This window comes from Fistularia commersonii, chromosome 21 (assembly GCF_037954325.1).
Source record: "Fistularia commersonii isolate RoL2024-O1a breed Wild chromosome 21, RoL_Fcom_v1.0, whole genome shotgun sequence".
Lineage (NCBI taxonomy): Eukaryota > Metazoa > Chordata > Actinopteri > Syngnathiformes > Fistulariidae > Fistularia > Fistularia commersonii.
In genome coordinates, this window is record NC_141304.1 from 15,072,779 (window position 1) to 15,093,382 (window position 20,604).

At 45.5% G+C, this 20,604-nt stretch overlaps 1 protein-coding gene across 2 annotated transcripts in view; it reads right to left on the bottom strand.

Moving 5' to 3' along the window:
• Positions 1 to 20,604, bottom strand: part of LOC147222429 (MICOS complex subunit mic25-a-like) — an 83,773-nt gene that overhangs the window by 59,457 nt on the left and 3,712 nt on the right. For both annotated transcript variants that reach the window (XM_086168086.1, XM_086168084.1), the window contains exon 4: positions 20,026 to 20,182. In XM_086168086.1, the coding sequence (XP_086024212.1) occupies positions 20,026 to 20,182 (157 nt within the window). The remainder of the gene's footprint in view (positions 1 to 20,025; positions 20,183 to 20,604) is intronic.

Sequence of the window (20,604 nt, forward strand, 5' to 3'; positions counted from 1 at the left end):
AAAGTAAACCGCGTTATAGCGAGGGATCACTGTAATCGTATGGAGACATGGAGACCATTCGCTCGCATCTGGATAATTCAGGCTTTCCAAGGAACCTCCTGCGTGTTTTTTGGACCGCGGGAGGCAGAGGCGCTAACGGCCGCGCCGACCGGACGTGAAAGTTTGCGAGATAAAAATCAGGTTAGGGTGCAAATGAAAATCCTGCCCATATTCCCGCTAATCCACAGCGCTAATCCACAAATGTGTGCCAGTTTGCTGTTGACACGTCCGCTGCTTTTTCAAACCCGAGATGGATTGAGAAAAAAAAAAAAGCTCTCGATCCTCCTCCTCCCTTTCCGATACAGCGGCCCTGGAGCCGGTTCTGGGACGTTCTCCGAAGACCTCCGAAGATCTCTGAAGCCCTCTGATCCGGACTCGGAAATTCTTATCATATTAGCTTAAAAGCGGGGGGGGGGGGGGGGGGGGGGGGGGGAGCGGGTTGCTGCGCAACCATTAAAATGTTTCTTTTCAAAAATCAGCTCTTTTCCTGCCCACATTTAAAAGCCAGCCACGTTTGGGAGGTAGATGTTAATAACTTGTTTTAAAGCCCGAGAATGTGTTTTTAATGTTTTTATTATTCATAAACCTGTATGTACAGAACACGTCTTGCCAGTGGCTATAAAAGATTATACGACCTCATAGCTTACTATACATTTACTGCCCCATTATCAAATAATACAGTCATATTCCCCGACCCACTCAAACCAAGTGCTCCCAGTCCAGCAGTGCAAACAAACACACACACACACACACACACACACACGCACAACAGATTAGATTGGCGTGGGGCTCTAATGGTTCATGGCTCACAAAATACCACTGAGCTAAATGTAAACCCACAAAGCCAGATGCTGCACTGTGTGTGTGTGTGTGTGTGTGTGTGTGTCCGTCCAGCCGGGTGTTGAGTAATCTGTGTTTGCAATACAACCAATGCCATCTGTTTAACCCCGCTGCTCCTTCCTTCGGTAGCCCGGCCCTTAAAACTGACGATGCGGCGGTGTGTGTGCAGCAGGACCCCTACGGAGCGTTAGCGGGAGAGTGGGCGCCGCATTTTCTCAGCCGACTGGCTTTAGCGGGGAAGTTAAGAGTCCTGGCGCGGCGGCTTCTGGAAGTTCAGGTTCAGTGATTCATTGTGTTTGCAGATCTGAACTCCCGGGGCGTCCGGGAGCCTCGCATAGAGAGGGAATCGAGTGTTCCTACAATGATCGTTGTTATGATTGTTGTTATTATCAGAGTCATGGCGGTGCGGCGGTCGGCACTTTGGCTTCACAGCGAGAAGGTCCCCGGTTGGATTCCCACAGGGGGCCTATCTGTAACATCACACAGTCCAAAAAGATGCAGTTGGAGACTGTAAATAGTCCAGATGTGTGGATGGGAGTGAATGGTCACATGATCCGAGATGACATGCAGGAAGGATAATGATTTAATTTATCCTTGTTGGTTTCAGCCCATTTACTTATTTTTGTTTCTTTTTAGCATTTCTATCGTCATTCTGTTTATCTTCCTATCCTTGTTGTCGTTTTTTTTTCCCTCCCCGTTCTCCCATCCTTCATGTTGTCGTTGTTCACTCAGCTGTCTATTTCTTTATGGATGTCTTTTGCTATCTTCTGATTGTCTGTTTATATTAATTTACAATTACTATTTATATTTACGACGAGCAGCGATGGCACGTCGAGGCCAGATGAGGAGTGCACGCTAAGCGCAGCAGGTGCAGGGAATGATGCATCAGTGGCTCAGCCAATCAGAATGCAGCATACAAAGCACCCTGCTCTGGTTGCTCGCCACCCTCGAACACGCTTATTTTACCACGATTAATAATTTAAATAAAAAATATATAAGCACATTTATATTGTAAAAAAAAAACATAGTAGAGCAAAAAAAATTGCTGATTTTTTGCAATTTAAAAAAAATCACAGATTTTTAATCCATGAAAGGTGGATTACTTACTTACATGTTATTATTGCTATTATTATTATTGGTAGTAGTAGTACTAGTTACCCTAATCCTCTAATGTATTGTTATTTCGACAACCATTCCCTGCACAGGACATTTCTTGTATTTCTTTTTCTATTTTTACGTTTTGCATTCTATCATATTCCGCACTAAAAACCGCTACTTTTTTCACACACTTTAATCACTGCACCTTAAACAATTATACGGCTAGTTGATGGATGTTTTTTTGTGGCTAACGAGCTTCATGCTGCCAAAACATTTAGCATTTAGCAATTACAGTCAAATTCTGATGCCGTTCAATTCCGACAGCGAAGAAGACGACTTGAACGGACAAAGTGGGGACAGAAAATGGATAGACTTTTCCTTGTGTTATTTAGGATTCATCTTTTTCATCAGCCTTGTTACAGGCACTGTTCGTAAAAAAGCAGTTTCAGTGCGTATTTGTGGATGTTACCGTTATGGATTTAATTCAAAGTTTAAAAACAAGGTTTCTGTGTAAAAATCTCATGTTGCAACTTCGACACCTGCGGCTTATAGACAAGTGCGGCCTATATATGTACACCTAGATTTATTTTAGCCGGTGTGGCTTATATTCAGGTGCGCTCAATAGTCCGAAAATTACAATAAATTTTTACTTTATTTATGTGTATCTTTAGCCCTGATTTGCATATTCTTTATATTATTATTTGCACACTTTTCTCCCCGTAGAAGCTGCTGCGACAACTAAATGTCCCCGTCGTGGGAGCGTTAAAGTCTATCTTATCTTATTTTGGTCAAAGTATTAGCAGCATCGTTCAGTAAAACACTTGCACACAAGTGAATGCAAACACTTTGGCCGGAGACTAAAATGAGCTAATTGCTAATTCAGTCTGAACTCCCTCCTGTCACATCAACACTCACGCCCCGGGTTACGGCGCCTTTTCTGCACCACGGTAAAAGCGACGGGCGCCGCTCCGGGCCGATCTGCTCAGAACGGACTTGAAAGATGGATGAAACAAAGCGAGCTGCAGGAAAGGGCTGGTCTCTGCAACAGGCCGGCAAAGATTTGCATTACGTTCTGATGAAAGTGAACTGTCCTGTCGTGACAAAACACAAGGGTCAGAATACAGTCTGATCTATTTGCGTCCACTGATCAAGGAAGACGATCTTAAAACATTTGAACAGCCAAAAAAGGGAATTTGATCTCCCGAAGACAGACTTTTTTAGACATCAACAGTTAAAATCTTTCCTGACAAGGCACAAGGAGTGGGGAAAACTTAGAAGACCCACTGCCATAGAAAGGCTCCTAATAGTGCTAATAAGCAATAGAGAAAAGTAAATAACGGGTAAGTTGTGGAATATATGTTCATTCACGAATATAGAAACTCCCAACAGATAGGACAGAGATGGGAGGCGGAAATAAACGTTGACATCTTAGCGGACACCTGGGAGCAGATATGCATGGAGTCAAACTCCTGGAGAGAATTCCAGTGGAAAGTAATTATTAGGTTTTTTTCGAACATAGGAAATAATAGCTAAAACGGGGCCGACTCGTTCTTGCCGGAGGAATTGTGCTAAAGATCTCGCCGACCGCACACATATAGTTTGGCTTTGTCCCAAACTAAGTTTATTTTGAAAGGAGGTTTTTGACGCCCTCAAAGCGCTCTTCAAACGCCAACCCCTATGGGTGCAGACAGAAAGGAGCAAAAATACCTCACGGCGGCATTAAAAGCCATAACTGGAAAATCAGTCGGATAAAACCGGACGCCCTACATTTAATATATGGATCCAAAAAGTATGGGACATTCACCAGATGGAGAAATGACATCTTCATTAAGACTTCAGAAGCCTATTTTTACTAAACGATGAGTTACTGTCATGTCTTTACTAATACAATAAAGTTAGACTCAAAGTGTTGGACCTGCATCGAACATAAACGTCATTTCCTTTTAGATTACCTACAAGGAGTGGATTTATTTTCTTTATAACACACACACACACACACACACACATGCACACACACTTGATAATGACTAGCATAAAGGTGATACAGGGGTGTTTTACTTCAATACCGTAGGGAAAAAACTGACATTGCGGTGTGATTTTTATGACTGTTTTTTTTTTTTTATTTAAAAATAAATCCAACAAGGCTTTTCAGTGTGAAAAGGTCCCCCTCCCCCCCCGTCTCAACAGGTGGTCGAGAGCAGAAGAACAATTGTCGCAAACATTAACTGAGAGGAAAGTCACGTCGGATGCTGTGAATGACGCGAGTCAGAATGGTTGGAGTGTGAAGGCCGAGAGACGCCGTGGTGATGGTCATTACCAGAGGCAGACGCACAAGCGTGTCATTAGCCCACCGCCTTGCTTAAAGGAAAAATTTGCCACACTAATTCCGGCTGGCGTTGATCGTCAGGGCGATTGAGGGTCGACCGAGCGATAAATTCCCCGATCGCGATCCGTTTGCGGACCGGCTGAAGACGACCGAGCGTTATCATTCCACGAAATGGCGTCGCGTACGACGCAAGGGCCGCTTCGGCTCGGGGTTAGCGGAATCTGGCTCTGGACGGCGGGAGGCCGAGCTGTCACTCAAAGCGGCGTGCAGACGCTCCCATGCAGGACTATCTTTAGCGGATGTTGCCCAGGGAGGCGCCGGGCTACTTTCATTTGATTTCCCTTTGGCAACATTCAAATGTTAGAATAGAGCTTTAGTAATCCGCAAGGAAATTCATTCGCCGGACGGCTCCAACATTACATCCATTAGCTTGAAACATGATTTCATAGCTGTCAGATTTCCTTCTTGCAGAAATGGTGATAAAGTTTGCCGGCCACTGGTAAGGAAGACCTTCTGTGGCGTTCCTCGGCGCTTTCCGTCCGTCGGCACACTAGAAGATGACGCCGTGTGATCAAACATCTTCAGCGTGGCTCTGCTGGCGTTGTAAGTCTCCTGAGCGGCTCCGACTTCTCTCTGGCATCTGTGTTTTTAGTCCAGTCTTGTTTATTGTTGTGAATGCTGGGGTACTAAATGTCAGCATGTTTTAACCCTGGTGCATCTTAACATTGTGTTTACTCCCCTTGTCCTACAGGCCAAATATGACCCATGAGACAATCTTTGTACCCTAGTGGTTTACAGCCCACATGGAGACAAACAAAAAAGAAGTATCACTTTTTCTAATTATGAGGTCTCTTTAGGAAAAGTCATAAAATTTCAAGTTGTAAAAAAATAGGTTATGGTGTTTTTTCTACACTAAACATGGTCTGTGGGTCACTTTTGACCCGCAAGACAACACAAGGGTTAATATTTCATTTCTACGAATGAAGGGCTAATCGGTACAAAGTTAGCCAAATGTAATCCAAGATGTTCGGAGCGAAAGGAGCGTCCAGACGTCGAGGAGTGAAGATGTTCCGGGGATGCTGCTGATGACTGGTCTGGTCGGCAGGTGGGGTTTTCAAATGTGGCATCACTCGTAGATTATCTAAACCGTTGGTGCTCGACTCGGGAGCCGGTCCCTGCCGTCACTGGACCCGGAGGAACCCGGAGGAACCCAGGCAGACACGGGAAGAACATGGAGCCGCCACCCAGAACACCAACTGTGTGGACTGAACCACCAGCCCGTCAGTATCAACCATCTCCATCTCAATCCGCTCCAGAGCAGGTCCTACAGTATCTCCAGCGTCCCTGATGCGGAAAAGTGAAATCCGAACCGAAAAGCTGGCCAAATCGCTAATCCTGTTTTCTGATCCAGACTGCGGATCCACTGGTTTGTGTTGCCGTGTGACTTTGCTCTCGCCGTGCATTATTTGGGATCCAAACAAATTATTACCCTTTGTTACGGCTCGATGGCCGCTGTGGATTTAAGTCCAAATCTACGTCGTTCGGTCCGGTTTTCTATTTAAGCGTTTAAGATGATTTGCAAATATTTTGTACACAGAGCAAAGTGAGACGCCCACTCTCACCGCTAGGCGGGATTGGAGAGGATTTGGAGTTTTAGCGTCTGCACAGCTCCGCAAACACAACCGCGGCAGGTGAACACGACACACACACACACACACACACAGGGCTCATCTCAACGTATCGACGAGCATCCCCGATTGGACAAACACCCAAACTAAGACATTTCTTCAATGCGAATTGACTCAGGACAACCATTTTTGACACGTCTGTTGTCTTTCCCCGTGATTATTTGATGTAAAAAGTCGTGCGGTGAGTCAACGGTAAACATTCATGACTTAGTTCGCCGATCCCATTGGACACTCGTTTCAGGAAACATTAGAAAGCACAAAAATATTTGCTATAATTGTGACTTTTAAGACTTGTAATTCAAAATCGGCCCGTTCACGCAGGTTCAACGAATTCAAACTTCCCTCCCCCCGGCCGCCTGCAGGATACGCAGATAAAGGTGTGTGTTGAGCCGCATTTTGTAATAACAGTGCATTTTGTTATAAACGTCCAAATGTAATAACTTTTTCATTTCATTTTGTAATAAAGCCGCATTTTGTAATAAACTGCCCCAATGCATTTTGTAATAAATTTTGCCGCATTATGCAATAAGTTATTACATTTTGAGAAAATTATTATAAAATGCACTTGCAACTTTTTTATTCTCTAGGAAATGTAATAATATGGAATTTATAGAATATTCTCTGTTAATGCAACCTTTGAATAGTGTACTGATAGTAATTGCTAAGTACTGCTACTAGGCTAATACAGTGATACTAATGATAGGCAAGAATAAGTAAAATAGAATACAATTCACAAACAAATAAACTATGCTTTAGAATTGTTATTACGATACATAATGCACCATGTTATCACATTTCCAAGAGAATAAAAAAGTTGTAAGTGCATTGTGTAATAATCCTCTCAAAATGTCATAACCTATTACATAATGCGGCAAAATTTATTACAAAGTGCGTTGGGGCAGTTTATTACAAAATGCGTCTTTATTACAAAATGAAATGAAAAAGTTATTACATTTTGGACGTTTATTACAAAATGCGGCTCAACATGGTACCTATAATGGAAGTTGGAAAGATGTGGGCTGAATGGGAGAGTGATGGGAAAGAGCGGAGATAAGGCGGGAAACAAGCGGCGGGAACCGAACGGCCAGAGCAGAGACGCCAGGCGTTCATCTCCTTCGCTCACTCTGCGTAATTACTTTCTTTACATAAACTTTTAAGTGAGCGTTTGGCAAAAATAGCACTTTCCTCGAGAACCAGACTTCCGACTAATGTGTATCAAACTGCACTCCGGCTAAATCAATGGGATGTTTTACCGCGTCAACTTAAAAAGTTGATTCTTAGCCGCCAGTGGAAGCGGAGCCTCCAGCCGGACCAACATGCAGGAGGTTCAACGCCGACCCGGACGGGTGAAGAACTGACTGACGGCTTGTAGGTCGGATAAAAGGTCGAACGGTTGTAAAGTAGTATTTAAACGCATCTCCCATTCTTAGAAACCAGACCTGGGCATTGAACAGCCGGCCCTTTTTGCTTTTTTTTTCCATCCGGCCCGCCAAACTATTTTCTTTGAATATCACAATAAGTATTTTCAATCCATATTGAATTGAGAAACGCCTTATTTTTTCCTTTTGTTGAATTTTGTATGGACGATGACATACAAAACAGTGTCGGCACATTTACATGATCAAGGATGATTTTACAGGTGAAATAAAATACCCCATAAATTAAAGATTTAAATTTCAATTTTAGTTTTATTCAATTGACATGATACCTAGTTGGGCCGTGCATTAGCATCCTGCTTATTTTTGTGTATTTTTGTCATCGCTATTGTCACTCTGTTTATGTTCCTATCCTTGTTGTGGTTTTTTTGCTCTCCATTCTGCCGTCCATTTTATCCTTGACGTTCTTGTCGTCGTTCACACAGCTGGCTGTTTATTTGTGGATGTCTTTTGCTATCTTTTAATTGTCTTCTAATTGTTTCTCTATTTATATTTATATTCATATTTATTGATGCTGTAACGGTTTCACTGCTGTGACAAAATAATTTCAATAAAGTTTATCTTAGCTTAGCTTAACATGACGAGCAACAATGGCACGTCGAGGCCAGATGCAGGGAATGATGCTTCAGTGGCTTAGCCAATCAGAACCCAGCATTCAGAACAGCCTGCTCTGGTTGGTCGTCGCCCTAGAACACGTTTACTTTGCGATGAATAATAATCGAAATAAAAAAATATATCACTACAATTATATCGCAAAAACCTGTGGCGTCGCGAAACATTTTGCAGATTTTTTTTTCCAATTTTATATTGCAGATTTGTAATCCACGATAGGTGAAAAGGGATGTGGCGAGGGACCGCTATACCATAATTTTTGCAATTTTTTCATGGTTTGGCTGGTCCTGCAACTTCTATTCAGGTGTGACTTATATTAAAATATATAATTTTGCATGTTTGTTATTTTCACACTGACGGCTATAAAAGTGCGCTCTAGGCTTGTTCGCCAGTAACAGCTACCTCCTACTGAAAATTTAAAATTTAATCATCAACTTATAAAGTCAACTGAGGAAGGTCTGAACAAAAAAAAAAAAAAAAAGCATATTCTGCAGATAACAAAGCTGCAAGTAGTGAAATATGCGACCGAAAACGATCATCAAGCAGCAGAAAGACAGTTTGGAGGGAGCGAGAAACTTATGAGGATTTAGTGATTCAGAGTGAGATGGAGACGTTGGTAAACTTGTTTTGCTATGTCGTTTATGCTGTAGCGATCTGAAAAACACCTATTCAGCCTGTTGTTCTCTATTCTAGTGTTATTTCTATAACTTGCCTTCCAAGATGAAATGTCTGTTCTTGGAAATTAATTTCCCCCCAAAAATGCTCAGTCCAGTGCCACTTCTGTAGGTTTTTTTTCTTTTTCATTAAGCATATTTTGGCTGGTGCGACTGAAAAAAACTGAATATCTTCATGCGGTGTGAATGGTTGTATGTCCCTATTTTTCGGTGAATGAGAGTGAACAGTGTGGCGTGATGGTTGGATGTCTAAATGCGTCCCTGCGATTGACAGCTCCGCTCTCGTCCAATCACGGCTCGGATCGGCTTCTGCCTCGGGCCCGCAGGATAAACGATATAGATAACGAACGGATGAATGGTTTGCTAAGTCGACGAGTAGCGACGAGACAAATTTCATTAAACTACCATTTGAAAAGGGCACCACTGACACAGATCTTTTGGGGACTAATTTCCACCTGCCTCCAGAGAAACACAGTAATCTAAACAGAAAAAGCGGTGAATTGTTATCTGGAGTCAGTGGATGGGATTGAAATTAAAGAAAAAAAGAAAGAAAGAAGGGAAGATGTGCACTTATGAAGGTTTAGCCATGAGCTAAATATGGAAAACAATCTGCGCAAGTCGGCTTCAGTGACCGTCACACCTGAGTTGGATTGTTTTTCTATTTTAATACCGATCTAGTTGATATTTTTACACATTCATTTATGAATGTAAAATCTACAATCGTAGATTGGAAAACATCTTTGTACATTAATGCATGTTTATATCTCTTTTTTAGTTCTCTTACCATTCCTGTCCCTGAAACACGTCTCAGATAAGGCTGCGGGTCGGTAAAGCCGACGCTTGATTGCAATACGAGTTATTTCTAAGGTATTTAAACTCCTTCAATAGAAAGCACGACTGAAACTGGCTCGGTATCGATTTTATTTCGGCTTATTGTTCAGTTCTTTCGCCGCCTGTTTTCAAAGAGCGTTCAAATGAGGGTTCAGAGTTGGGTATTCTGAAAGCACGGGAAGACGACGCACGCAGCAGCAGTCAGAGCTATTTAGAAGAAAAAGATTGCGGCGGACAGTAACCGCGCAAGTGGAAAATGAAAAACAGAGCCCCGTTCTCTATCGGGGTCGGTTTGAAACGGCGCGATGAGTCCGGCCTTTTTAACGATAGGATCTTCAATGAAATGCATAATGTTGCTTCCTTCGTCCGAGGCGTCGCTGAAGCGTGCAGGGTTTACGCTCGCGCGCCTGATCCAGACCCGTTAGACTAGGCCTCGTTTTGCAACTTGTGCGGATATCTGGAAAAAAAAGCTGGAAAAAAAGCACGCGGACAAACGGAGAGGGTTTTTCTGGAGATCCAACTCAGTAGCGGCGACCAAGGAGACTGCGTCTGCAGGGAGGAGGACGTATCATTTAGAGCGTGGGTGTCCAAACTTTTTGGCCATATTTGATGAGGTGAAAATGTGCGAGTGCCGAAGGCAAACGGGGGGAAAAAAAAAAAAGGCAAACTGTTCTTTTTGCCGCCGATTGTCTCTAAATGTCAGATGAAATATCTTCAATTCTCCGTACAACAGTGTTACCACCCAGGGAAACATTAGCAAACTCTCGCTTCTTCTCAGGTCAAATTTTCTCCACCATTTTCATCCCGTGGTTTTTAAGAAATTCACTTTGAGGAAAGGGTTTGCTGTGCCTGCCGAGCAGCGTTGCTACCTCATTTAGCGTTCGTTCCCAGTTAGCATATTATAGTTAGCCTGTTTTCGTCTGGTCGTGCCTCTTGATGTTGAATTCGTTGAAAACAGCCGCAGTCTCCCGCCAGAAACAGTTGTTTCGTATTTCGGTATTTCGCGGGCCTTCGCTGTCAACTTTCCTTTTTTTTTAAGTTACAGTGCCATTTTTGAAACGGGCTGGAAAGGATCATCCAATGCCTCGAGCCCTTAGTTTACCGCTGCGAGTGTGTGGCTACAAATCTACTGCCATCTTCTGGTGAAATAAAGCTTTTTGTCCACTGTGGTTTATACTGTGGTCAACAGGGCTGGCGGCAGGCACATATTATTGATTTTATGACAAAGGCTACGGGCCGGTGTACATTTGAACACGGGCCACATTTGGCCCGCAGGCCGGACTTTGGACCAGCCTGATTTAGAGGCTCATCAGTAAAAGAAGGGACCATCTACAGGGGGACGTCATGAAAACATAGTAGTGCAGAATTAAGGTAAGATAAACTTCCTCAGAGGGGAAATGCGTTTGTCACAGCAGTAATAGCGTCAATATGTATGAATATAAATATAAACAGAGAGACAATTTGAAAGTAGCAAAAGACATTCACGAAGAAATAGGCAGAAGAGGAAAGAACAACAGCAATAACAATATCAAGGAATAGAATGGACGACAAAATGCAAAAAATAAAAAACGACAGTAGGGGGGAAAATCAACCAAAACTAAACAACATAAACAAGAGTGACAAAAGCAATGACAATAATAAAAAAAGTCAACAAAAATAAGCAGAATAAGGAGTTAGGATGCAAGACTTGTTCACCACTAAATGACGTGGTGGAGTCGAGAAGGATCCAGGGATCTTCTCAGGATGGTAGAACACTTTCTCCACTCGCATGTGAACGAAATCTCACCAAACGCATCACCGCAAACTTTTTCCAGAAGCATCCGGAAGAAAACATCGATTCTCATCGGCGCGCTCCCTTCTCTTGTCAAGCCGTCCAATTACATCGCGGCCGGGAGACGGGATCCACTCCTACACGTTTGTCCTCCGACCCCTGCCGGACGGCGCCTCCTCGCCGCGCCGATCGAGATCTCCGCGGCGAAAGAGCGCCGCCGCTCTTCTGCAATTACGGAGGAACGCGAGTGGGAGCGTGCACAAAGGGCTTCGACGCATTAACATGCAGAAAAGATGTCTGGTCTGTGATCGTCCCGGCTGATAACAGCTACTTTAGCCAGGTGTGAATCTGTGTCTGCGTTTGTGGGATTCTACAGTCTGTTGCTAGAGGAACCAGTGTGTGTGTGTGTGTGTGTGTGTGTGTGTGTGTGAGCTCTTAATAAGAGACAAGTGCAGAGCAATGCATATCCAGAATGCTTTGGGATATCTAGGGAACAGCTGACCCAACGTGTCCATCTGGTATTACAAAACAAACCCTCCAAGCATCTGCAGACCCTCTGGAGAGACGTAAAGTAACCACAGGCTGGCCGGGGATTGACGGCGCGGCGGGTGAGGTTTTGAAGAAACGCCTCAATAATCTCTCCGAAATTGTATTTACATAATCGATGACGATCCCGCGATGAAGAACAGGCGTCGCTGACTTTGCCACAGGAGGTTCTGCGGGAATTGCAGGAACATCTTGTGATTGAAAGGCTGTATATTTAGCGATCAGTTTAATCCTCGTCATCTGCTATTCCCCCTTGTGTGTGTGTGTGTGTGTGTGTTTATATGTGTGTGTGTGTGTGTGAGTGTGTGTGTGCGCGTGCACGCGGGGGTGGTGGCACCAGTCACTGGGTCTAACTGATCTTTTCACCCCGCCTTTCATCTTCTTTCTCCGAGACTGTGTTAAATATTTCACTCGAGTCATTTCACTCACACACACACACACACACACACACACACACACACACACACACACAAACAAGCGACGGGGACGGAGGGGTTGAAAAGAGAAAGATACAAAGATGGGTGAAGGGGGGGAATGAGGGCAAACATGTTGCTGTGCAGAAGCATCATCCGTCCATTCCTTCGTGCAGATAAGGTGCTACAACAGCGCCATCTAGTGGCCACCTGCGGTAAAACTTGAAAACACCCTGTTTCTTTGACAACACGGCCGCACACTTTCCTTCCCGACTACTGCACTTTCACTCGTTCCTTCATTATCTAACCCGTTTATCCTGCCGTCAGGGTCGCTGGGGGACCGGAGCCTTTCCCTGGCGTCATTGGGCGAGAGGTTTATCCTTGACCGCTCGCCGATCCGTCCCCGGCGTTCATAAACTGTCCACGTCTGGACGTGGTTCGGTCCCCAATGGACCTCCTGCATGTCTTTGGACTTTCGGAGGAAGCCCACCCAGATATCAGGAGAACATGGTTACTCTGGGAATCCAACCAGGAACCTTCTCGCTCAGAAAACGCAAACTATGACGGGTTCGCTAACTGGACGGCGGGGGGTCGGACTCCAAAACGGGTTAGATAAACGCTGCTGATAATTCCTCCTACGCAAACACACCCTGCTGCTGACATTCGCCGATATAGATGTGATGACAGGAGATACACGATCAACTGAGAACTGCCCACACAACAGTCTGGCTCGGGCCCGGAGCGGCGAGGAGACGTTCAAGGGAAGGTCATCGTCGCGTCCGACCGCTGAGAACGCTCTCACAATCAGATTGGGGATTTGAAGATGAAAAGAGTTGATGGAAATGGAAATGACGGCATACTTCATTTGAGAGCCGACAGCATCTTCAGAGATCCATCAAGAAGGCGGTTTAGGACAATCAAGACAAAAACGAATAGATTGAAAAGCTGTTTTTACCCCAAAACGGTCATCGCTCTAAAATCGACACAACCCTTAAAACTTGAACCTCACATACAGTCCAGTGCAATAAACTTTCTACATATTTATCTGTTTATTCTTCTAGTTGTTATTTATATTTTCTATATTTTCCCTTATATTTTTGGTCTTATATTTGTTCTGTCTAAGCAAGAGATCCTGCTATTGATTGTTGCATTGTTGTGTCGTGTCCTGCTTTTTAAGGTTGTTTTTTTTTTTTTTTTTTATTCCACTGAACCTAAGAGCTGCTATTTGTAATTTTCCTTGCACCCTGTGTAATGACGATAAAAGTCGAATCTTGAATCCAAAAGAAACAAACCAAAAAAAAAAAAAAAAAAACGAATTTATCTCCCTGCCGGTGATTTTAACGGTTCGTCGTGAACTGTCAAGCACACACACACACACACACACACACACACACACACGGAGTCATCTATTTTCAACTCTGAGATTAATATATAAAAAATAAATAAAATGGCCTGCGGCAATAATACAAGGTGCGAGGAATTAAAATGACTTGAATATCAAACACGCACACACAGATGCTTTCATGTGAGGGGTGTTTCATGTGTGAGTCTTCTATCTGAATAAATACTTTAAGTTGCGTTCCTGCACGAGTCTAAATGACGGCGATGTGATATCAGCCAGACCCTGAAAAGCACATCAGAGAACCCCGTCCTTTAAATGTGATTCTAAGAGACGCCTTTGAGTCGAGACGCTTTCATGCACGGAATACGCAACATTTCACACGTGGCGCGTCTTTTGTAGTGATGATTTCGTCATTCACACACGCCAGAGGTGTCCTTTCTATTACAGCGCTTTACTCCCACGCGATAGGATCGCGGCAGAACCGATCGGCATCATCTGATAAGCGAGACGGAGCGGAAAATGACAGATCGCTCCTGAGTTTTACGCCGCGGCGAAAAAAGAAACGTCCGGATTTTTGCACGCGGCGCGTCATTAAATGGGATTTTTGTCAAGAAAAGCCAATAAGGCAAATCATTTATTCCACCCGTATTTGCTAACTTGTGACTCCTATCACGTTTTCAAACCTGCGGGCTGGAAAAGGACAAATGAGCCCGCGATTCCAATTGCAATTATGGGATGCGGTTTTTCGAATTTAAAGTGTGACGACATCGGCGGTACACATGTCCAAGGTTGAACGTGCTGAAGGGCTTCTGTCTGATGCGCGCCGCGGCCGGGCAGCTAATCAGCCGGCCAATCTTGACACTTTTCACAAGTGAATGTTTGTGCAGAGCGTCGCTCAACAAAACCCGTGAGTTTCAACGTTTTCGGAAAAGATAAGGTTTTAGCGCCGCGGCTATGTCGGTGGTTTGTGATCCAAAACGCAGTCGGAAGCCAGCGTGAGCCGCTCTCCTTTTTGATAGGTGGACCGCGACAACCAGCCAAGGCTGGATGGAGGTGATCCGCTAGTTCTCTTAGCTTTACCATCACATGTGCTTGTTTCTGTGTTAAAAAGGGAAAATATGCTAGTTATTACGATGTGTTCGGGAGTCAGCGGCCACCGCCGGACTTCCTCTCCGATGCCGTTGATGCCGTCGCAGGGCCGGAAGCGGGTGAGCGAGCTCGGAAAGTTGCGCCGACTTCCAATGAAATGCCCGCACCGCCGCCTTATGTGTCAGGGCGTTAGCGTGGATCCAGCCAGGAGAAGAGCGCTAACTCCTTCCCAAACTGCTCTCGGTAAAAGACCCTACGGCTCTCTGACCAAATGTTTGTCGCTGAACGAGGCTCTCTTTGGGGACGACCCGTCAGGCCGGATGGCGGACTCGCCGTACGACAGGCGCGGCGGCCCGGCGGGGCTTAATGGCACTTCGCTTTGAGTGCACCATTACCGAGGCCCTCGGCGGAGGAGGTGAACGCCGCGGCCACGTCGGCCGTCCCATGCGAGTTATCGCAGCCCGAACGTGATGGAATCTGCAGATGCTCATTTGATTTTAAATGCTGCTCGACGCTTCAATCAGCAGGAACACGATATCAGCAAATCAAACTGGCTTTTTGGTTGTTTTTTTTTACCCCCAAGCCTAGTGATACCCACGTCATCCGGTCAGGTTTAGAAGCTCGTGAGATTAGAAAAGTGATTTTAGGATGATCTAACCCTTGCAAGCTTCCTGGGAGCGTCCACAGGTATCCAAACCCCGCCGTCCAACATGTCCAGGTACCGACGCGTGGGAGTCAAACTGTCACGTTCAGTAGCAACCCTCCCTTTCATTCTGCATTTCTATCTCTTGCTGCGTCTTTTCTTTTTAATATAAACAGGTAATTATGGCGGCGTTCTTGAAATAGAGACGCGTGTCAAAGGGTGTCGTTCCTTCTCGGACCCGGAGCGAAGAGGCCGCCGCTTCTCGCCGACAGGATAATGATCGCGCGCTCTTGATATATGTCGTGTAAACAAACTAACATCTTCACAAGCACAAACAGGGAGTCAAGCCATCCACCCACCGGCCTATGAAGCTTCTGACTGTCGGCGGCTTCCAGCAGATGCTTGCCGGTGTTGCGGCGCGTACGTGCGAGAGTAGTTCGTCGGCGGATGACTCTGCATGCTAATTGTATTTTATTAGCGGCAAAAATGACACCTCTGAGACAAGAGAGCGTAGTTGTGGGAGGGAAGCGGGCACGGCAGGTGTTAATGAAGGAAAAGCAGAGCGGGAGAACAGACCGCTTTGTTCGTGTAACTTAATCTGTCTAATGTTGTCACGCCAGGTGCTGCTGTTGGGAGATAAATTTAAATTTACGACGGGGTCGACACCAACCGGAGAAAGCTAAATATAAATGTAGGTAAAGGTGGTTCCCTCGACTGCGTGCTATTGTTGTGGTAGAAACAATAATGTGCCAGCTGCTGCTGATTTTGCCATAATAATTCATCATAAAGAGTGTTTTAACGCACTCTCGTGTTATGCGGTGCTTTGCACGGCGGTGGCGCTAGCATGGCGCTAGCAAGGTCGTCGGGAGCAACTCCCGGTTCAGCGTCTTGCCCGAGGCGTTTAAAATACGCAGGGAAATAAAAGTGGCGGCCCGCTCTGGTTTAAAGGGCTCTTCCATTATTCACTCCTCAACCAAGTCCAAACCAAAAAACACGAGTCCTGCGGATCTAAAAATACCTGCACGTTTTCCCCGCCATGCTACAAGAACGTAGTCTTGACTGAACTATAAATGAACCTCGCGAGCAGAAATCCCACGATGCACGCTTTGCTCTGCCGCAAATCAACGCCGAAACCGGCGCTGCACCCAGGTGTACACGCCGACGGTTACACCCTTACGCACAAAAATAGTCCACAGTGGTGGTGGTTGGTGCTGAGACGGGAGGAAATGGCTAATGTGAGCGTTTGTGACAGGCTGCCTGCGGCAATGTCTGGAGAAGCCGGGTTCTCTTGACAGGCGCCGCTTCCCCACCTCGCTCACCTCCTCCTCACCTGAACGCAATCACACGGGCCCCATGCTGGGAAGCCTGGAGCGCCCGTGGGGTGCCAGGCTGTGTGTGTGTGTGTGTGGGGGGGGGGGGTTCACTACGTGTGCATTTGTGTATTTTGATGTCTTGAAGACAGTCCACGTTCGAGCGCGTCTATGCATGACTGCCTCCGTCTGTGATAGAAAAGCGAGCTCTCAAAGTACCCGCCGTTTTGAAAGCGGAGCGGCGGGAGGATCGAGGCTCTTGGAAGTCCTCGGGTCGCGTCGCTGCTTCTGGAGACAAGGTGAAGAAGGAAAAAGTGATTTTATAATGAGCGGGCCTCTGCTTATGCTCCTTTTGAAAAAAATGTGAATATTCTCAAACGCCGACGCCCACGCGCCACTTTGATGCGACGGGTATTTGAGCAGCGACGAGCGGGTCACACTGGAAAAACACGAGAAGGTGAAAAAGTTGGGAGTCTAAAAACACTCAAGAGGCACGCGGTATCGCCGTTTCCCTCGTACTGTTTGCGGGGAGAGACTCCCGTCTATTTCTTGGAGGTGAAATTCAACCTCTCGTCTGCACGCAGACGTGCCCTTTGGCAAGACACCCGACCTCCCGATTGCCCCCGATGGCCCGGTTAAAGCCTCGCGGTGAGAACGGTGAATGCGGTCTCGTGTAAACGATGAACCGCATGGCGTTCGTATTACTAGATTCCTTTCACATCAGCATGAGGGTTGCCCTCAGAGGGCCACATGGAACTGTAACAGTTACAGTCTCCTTAATTTATTACTCATTCAAATCCAAAATGTTTCATATGCATTCGTATAGATGTAAAATAAAAGTTATGTTTACTAGTTGCTCTGCTACAAAGCTAGCTTTCACTGCTGCTGTGTTCTCGTGAACACATTCTTGGACAATTTGTTGTCTTTCTGGAAGGCTAACTTTAGCATACTTAGCTCCGTGTTTGGCGCCAAAACGCCAACGTAGATTATACTCTTTGACAACCGACGCTGTATCATAACACAAAAGACGCACCGCTTTTTCTCCTTGAAGCACAAACGTGTATTGGCCTTCACATCTTTCTGGAAACAGCCTTCCATCTGCAGCAACTTTTCCCTCCCTGGCAATTCAGGGATCATTTGTATTTCTAATTTCCACTTGTTGAAAATGGCATTGATGTGGATACAATGGCAGGATGCCGTCACTTCTCGGATAACCTGATCGAAATGTAGTTTATGGTCAATGCACGCGTTTAACTTATTTATCTTAAGACAATCGGACATTTTAAGACGTTGTCGCAGGACACATGTTTGACACATGTGCTCTAAACATACATATGGAGTGTGTCGTGTGTCAAATTAAACAAGTTACTTCTTGGGTGTATTGTTGCACACCTCCCACGTACAAAACAACAATGGCTGCTGGAAACTGTCAACCCCCCCCCCCCGTTCTGTTTGCACAAACAAGACTTCTTCAGACACAAACTGACAGTCCACGTTGCCAGAGAAAGTACACAAACAAAAATAAATTAAAAAAATACCGCTGTTCGGAGACATTGTTGAGTTTTCTCGTCGTGAAGTAACATCATTAAATGTTTGGCACCCGTATCAGTGCAGGCTAAGCCAGTGGCTTCGCTCTGTATTCATTACGGCTGCTTGGGCGCGCAGACACTACAGGACAAATCAATGGGATAAGAGAGGGGGGGTGTTTATTAGAAATCCACAGCCGAGCGCAAGAGAGAAGAAAAACACACCGGGGAGGAACCATCGGATTATTGACCGGCGATGTATCACGGCTCATCCTGCGAGCTGGTGACATCTGAACCCGCCCCGAGGCCGGCGCGCCAAAAAATAGGAGCACGGCGGTTTCAAAATCCACAACACGGCTCGAGGCGGGGAGAGAGCAATTTTATTTATTTATTTCATAAATTCTCCACTCGCTCGATGTGCGAGTCAGGGTTTGTGTCAAGAAGTGAAACAATCCAGTGTAATCGCAGGGAGCGTTCAATATCATGTCAGCGCAGGGACGCGTGCAAAAACAATAACATCTCAATTCTTGTCAGGTCACTGCTGAAACATGAGAGTTAACAGGACGACTTAATGCGTATAAGCACCCTCAGATAATGGGAATCTACTGGAAGATCAATAGCCAAAGACGGCAGTCTACTTGCCTGCTTTCATCCAGTATTGACTGATGTGATAAATTGTCTGGCTACAAGCTCCGTCGGCAGCTTGTTTATTACGCCTGTGTCCGTTTTCCTCCAACACATCGACTCCCATCGCATATTCTAATGAGGGGTGGCAAATAATTTGAATTTCATCGCTAAGATTAAACGTGTGGAGATGTTTATTAAATGAAAGCACCGGCTGAGCCTTTCTTTGTGCTTCTGTGTTAGAAAACAATTGGGAAAAGCAGGAAACGCTTCCATTCAAAACCCACGGGATCTCATTTCATACCGGTGACATGTGGAGGTGAAATTCGAAGTTTCACCACTAGAGGGCGCTGTTGTCAACTCAAGACTGAAGAACATGTACAGAGTTAATTTCTTAGCTGTTGGAGATACCATTTTTTATATCATTTCGTCATTATTCAGTGATGTAATGAGAAGATTTCACATATATTAGAAAAGGATGATACACAAAGTATCCCTGGAAAACTAAGAGGACGCAGTTTCCCTCAAACTCAATTCTAAAAACATCCGCAAACACGTGTATTGTGGTATTGCAGAGGTTTAGCCTGATAATCTGACTGAGCGGCAGCTCTGTGAGATTTAGGCTGCGTGTTCCCTCTGCTTAAAAAGAAAAAGATGCAGATAACATGATGCCGTGCCGCTTGAACACATGTTCATTTCAAGGGAAGAGCGAAGGTTATTATTTCTGCCGGCGAGAGGTCGTTCAATACCCGCAATCAACGTGTCCATCGGTTTTATACGGGCGTACACGACACGTACAAAAAGCCGCGCCCGGTTGCGGTCTTTTGAGTATTAAGCCGGAGCTCAAGAGATGTAATCTCTGCTACATCCTGGCGTGTCACTCAGTTGGAACTAATAATTAATATCCCAATGATAATCTTTCTCAGCAGTTCAACCTTTCCTTCTCATTCAAAGCCCTAAATTAAACTGCCACTCTGTTGTCGCCGTCTTCCCTAAATATACGGTCGTACCGTACCATCCGTCCGTCCGGGTTCGTTGTCGAAACACTTTTTTGCATGCGTGGGATCCACAAATGAGACGGAGCGGCGTGCCACGTCGGCGGTTCAAAAGTAAAATAATGGGATACATAGGGTCGTCGCTGTGATATACCATCAACATTGTCGACGTGATCGCGAAGCCGGCGCCACCGGGAACCACGGGAGACAAGCGGGACTCACCAGCAGCTTGGCCTTCTCCTTCTCCTCGTGGGCCTTCGCTCTCTCGACGACCAGGGCAGGGCTCAGATAATCAAAACCCGTGGTTGCCAGAGGATCCTTCTCCTTCTGGGCCAATGTGGCCAGCTGCTCCTCCACCGGGGCCTTGTGAGACCCAAAACTGAATAAAAAGGACGATAAGAACAACTTGAGGCACATTCACCGTATTTCCATCATGCGGCAAATTTCCATGAGTTTTCCCGAGGCTACGTTGACGTCTTTGCCGAGTCTTTCATCATTCTGATTTTCTGTCGCTGTCCCTATCGGAACGCTCTGGAATCGCTATAAATAAAATCGACATCGGCATGAAATACGGCCAAAGACTTCGTAATACACGTCTGAGCGGACCCGACTTTTCGTCATCGAAAGACCGAATGGTAGAGTGAAAAACGTCGCTTGCAGTCGAGCGATGCGTCGCGTGTTATTATTAATTTTCCAGAGCCGGCACAGCGGGTCAGTGTTCACACGGTAAGAGGATCCAGGTGATATATGGGCCTTTTCCATCAGCCTGTCTATGAAAAGTAAATAAGCCGTGTTGACACG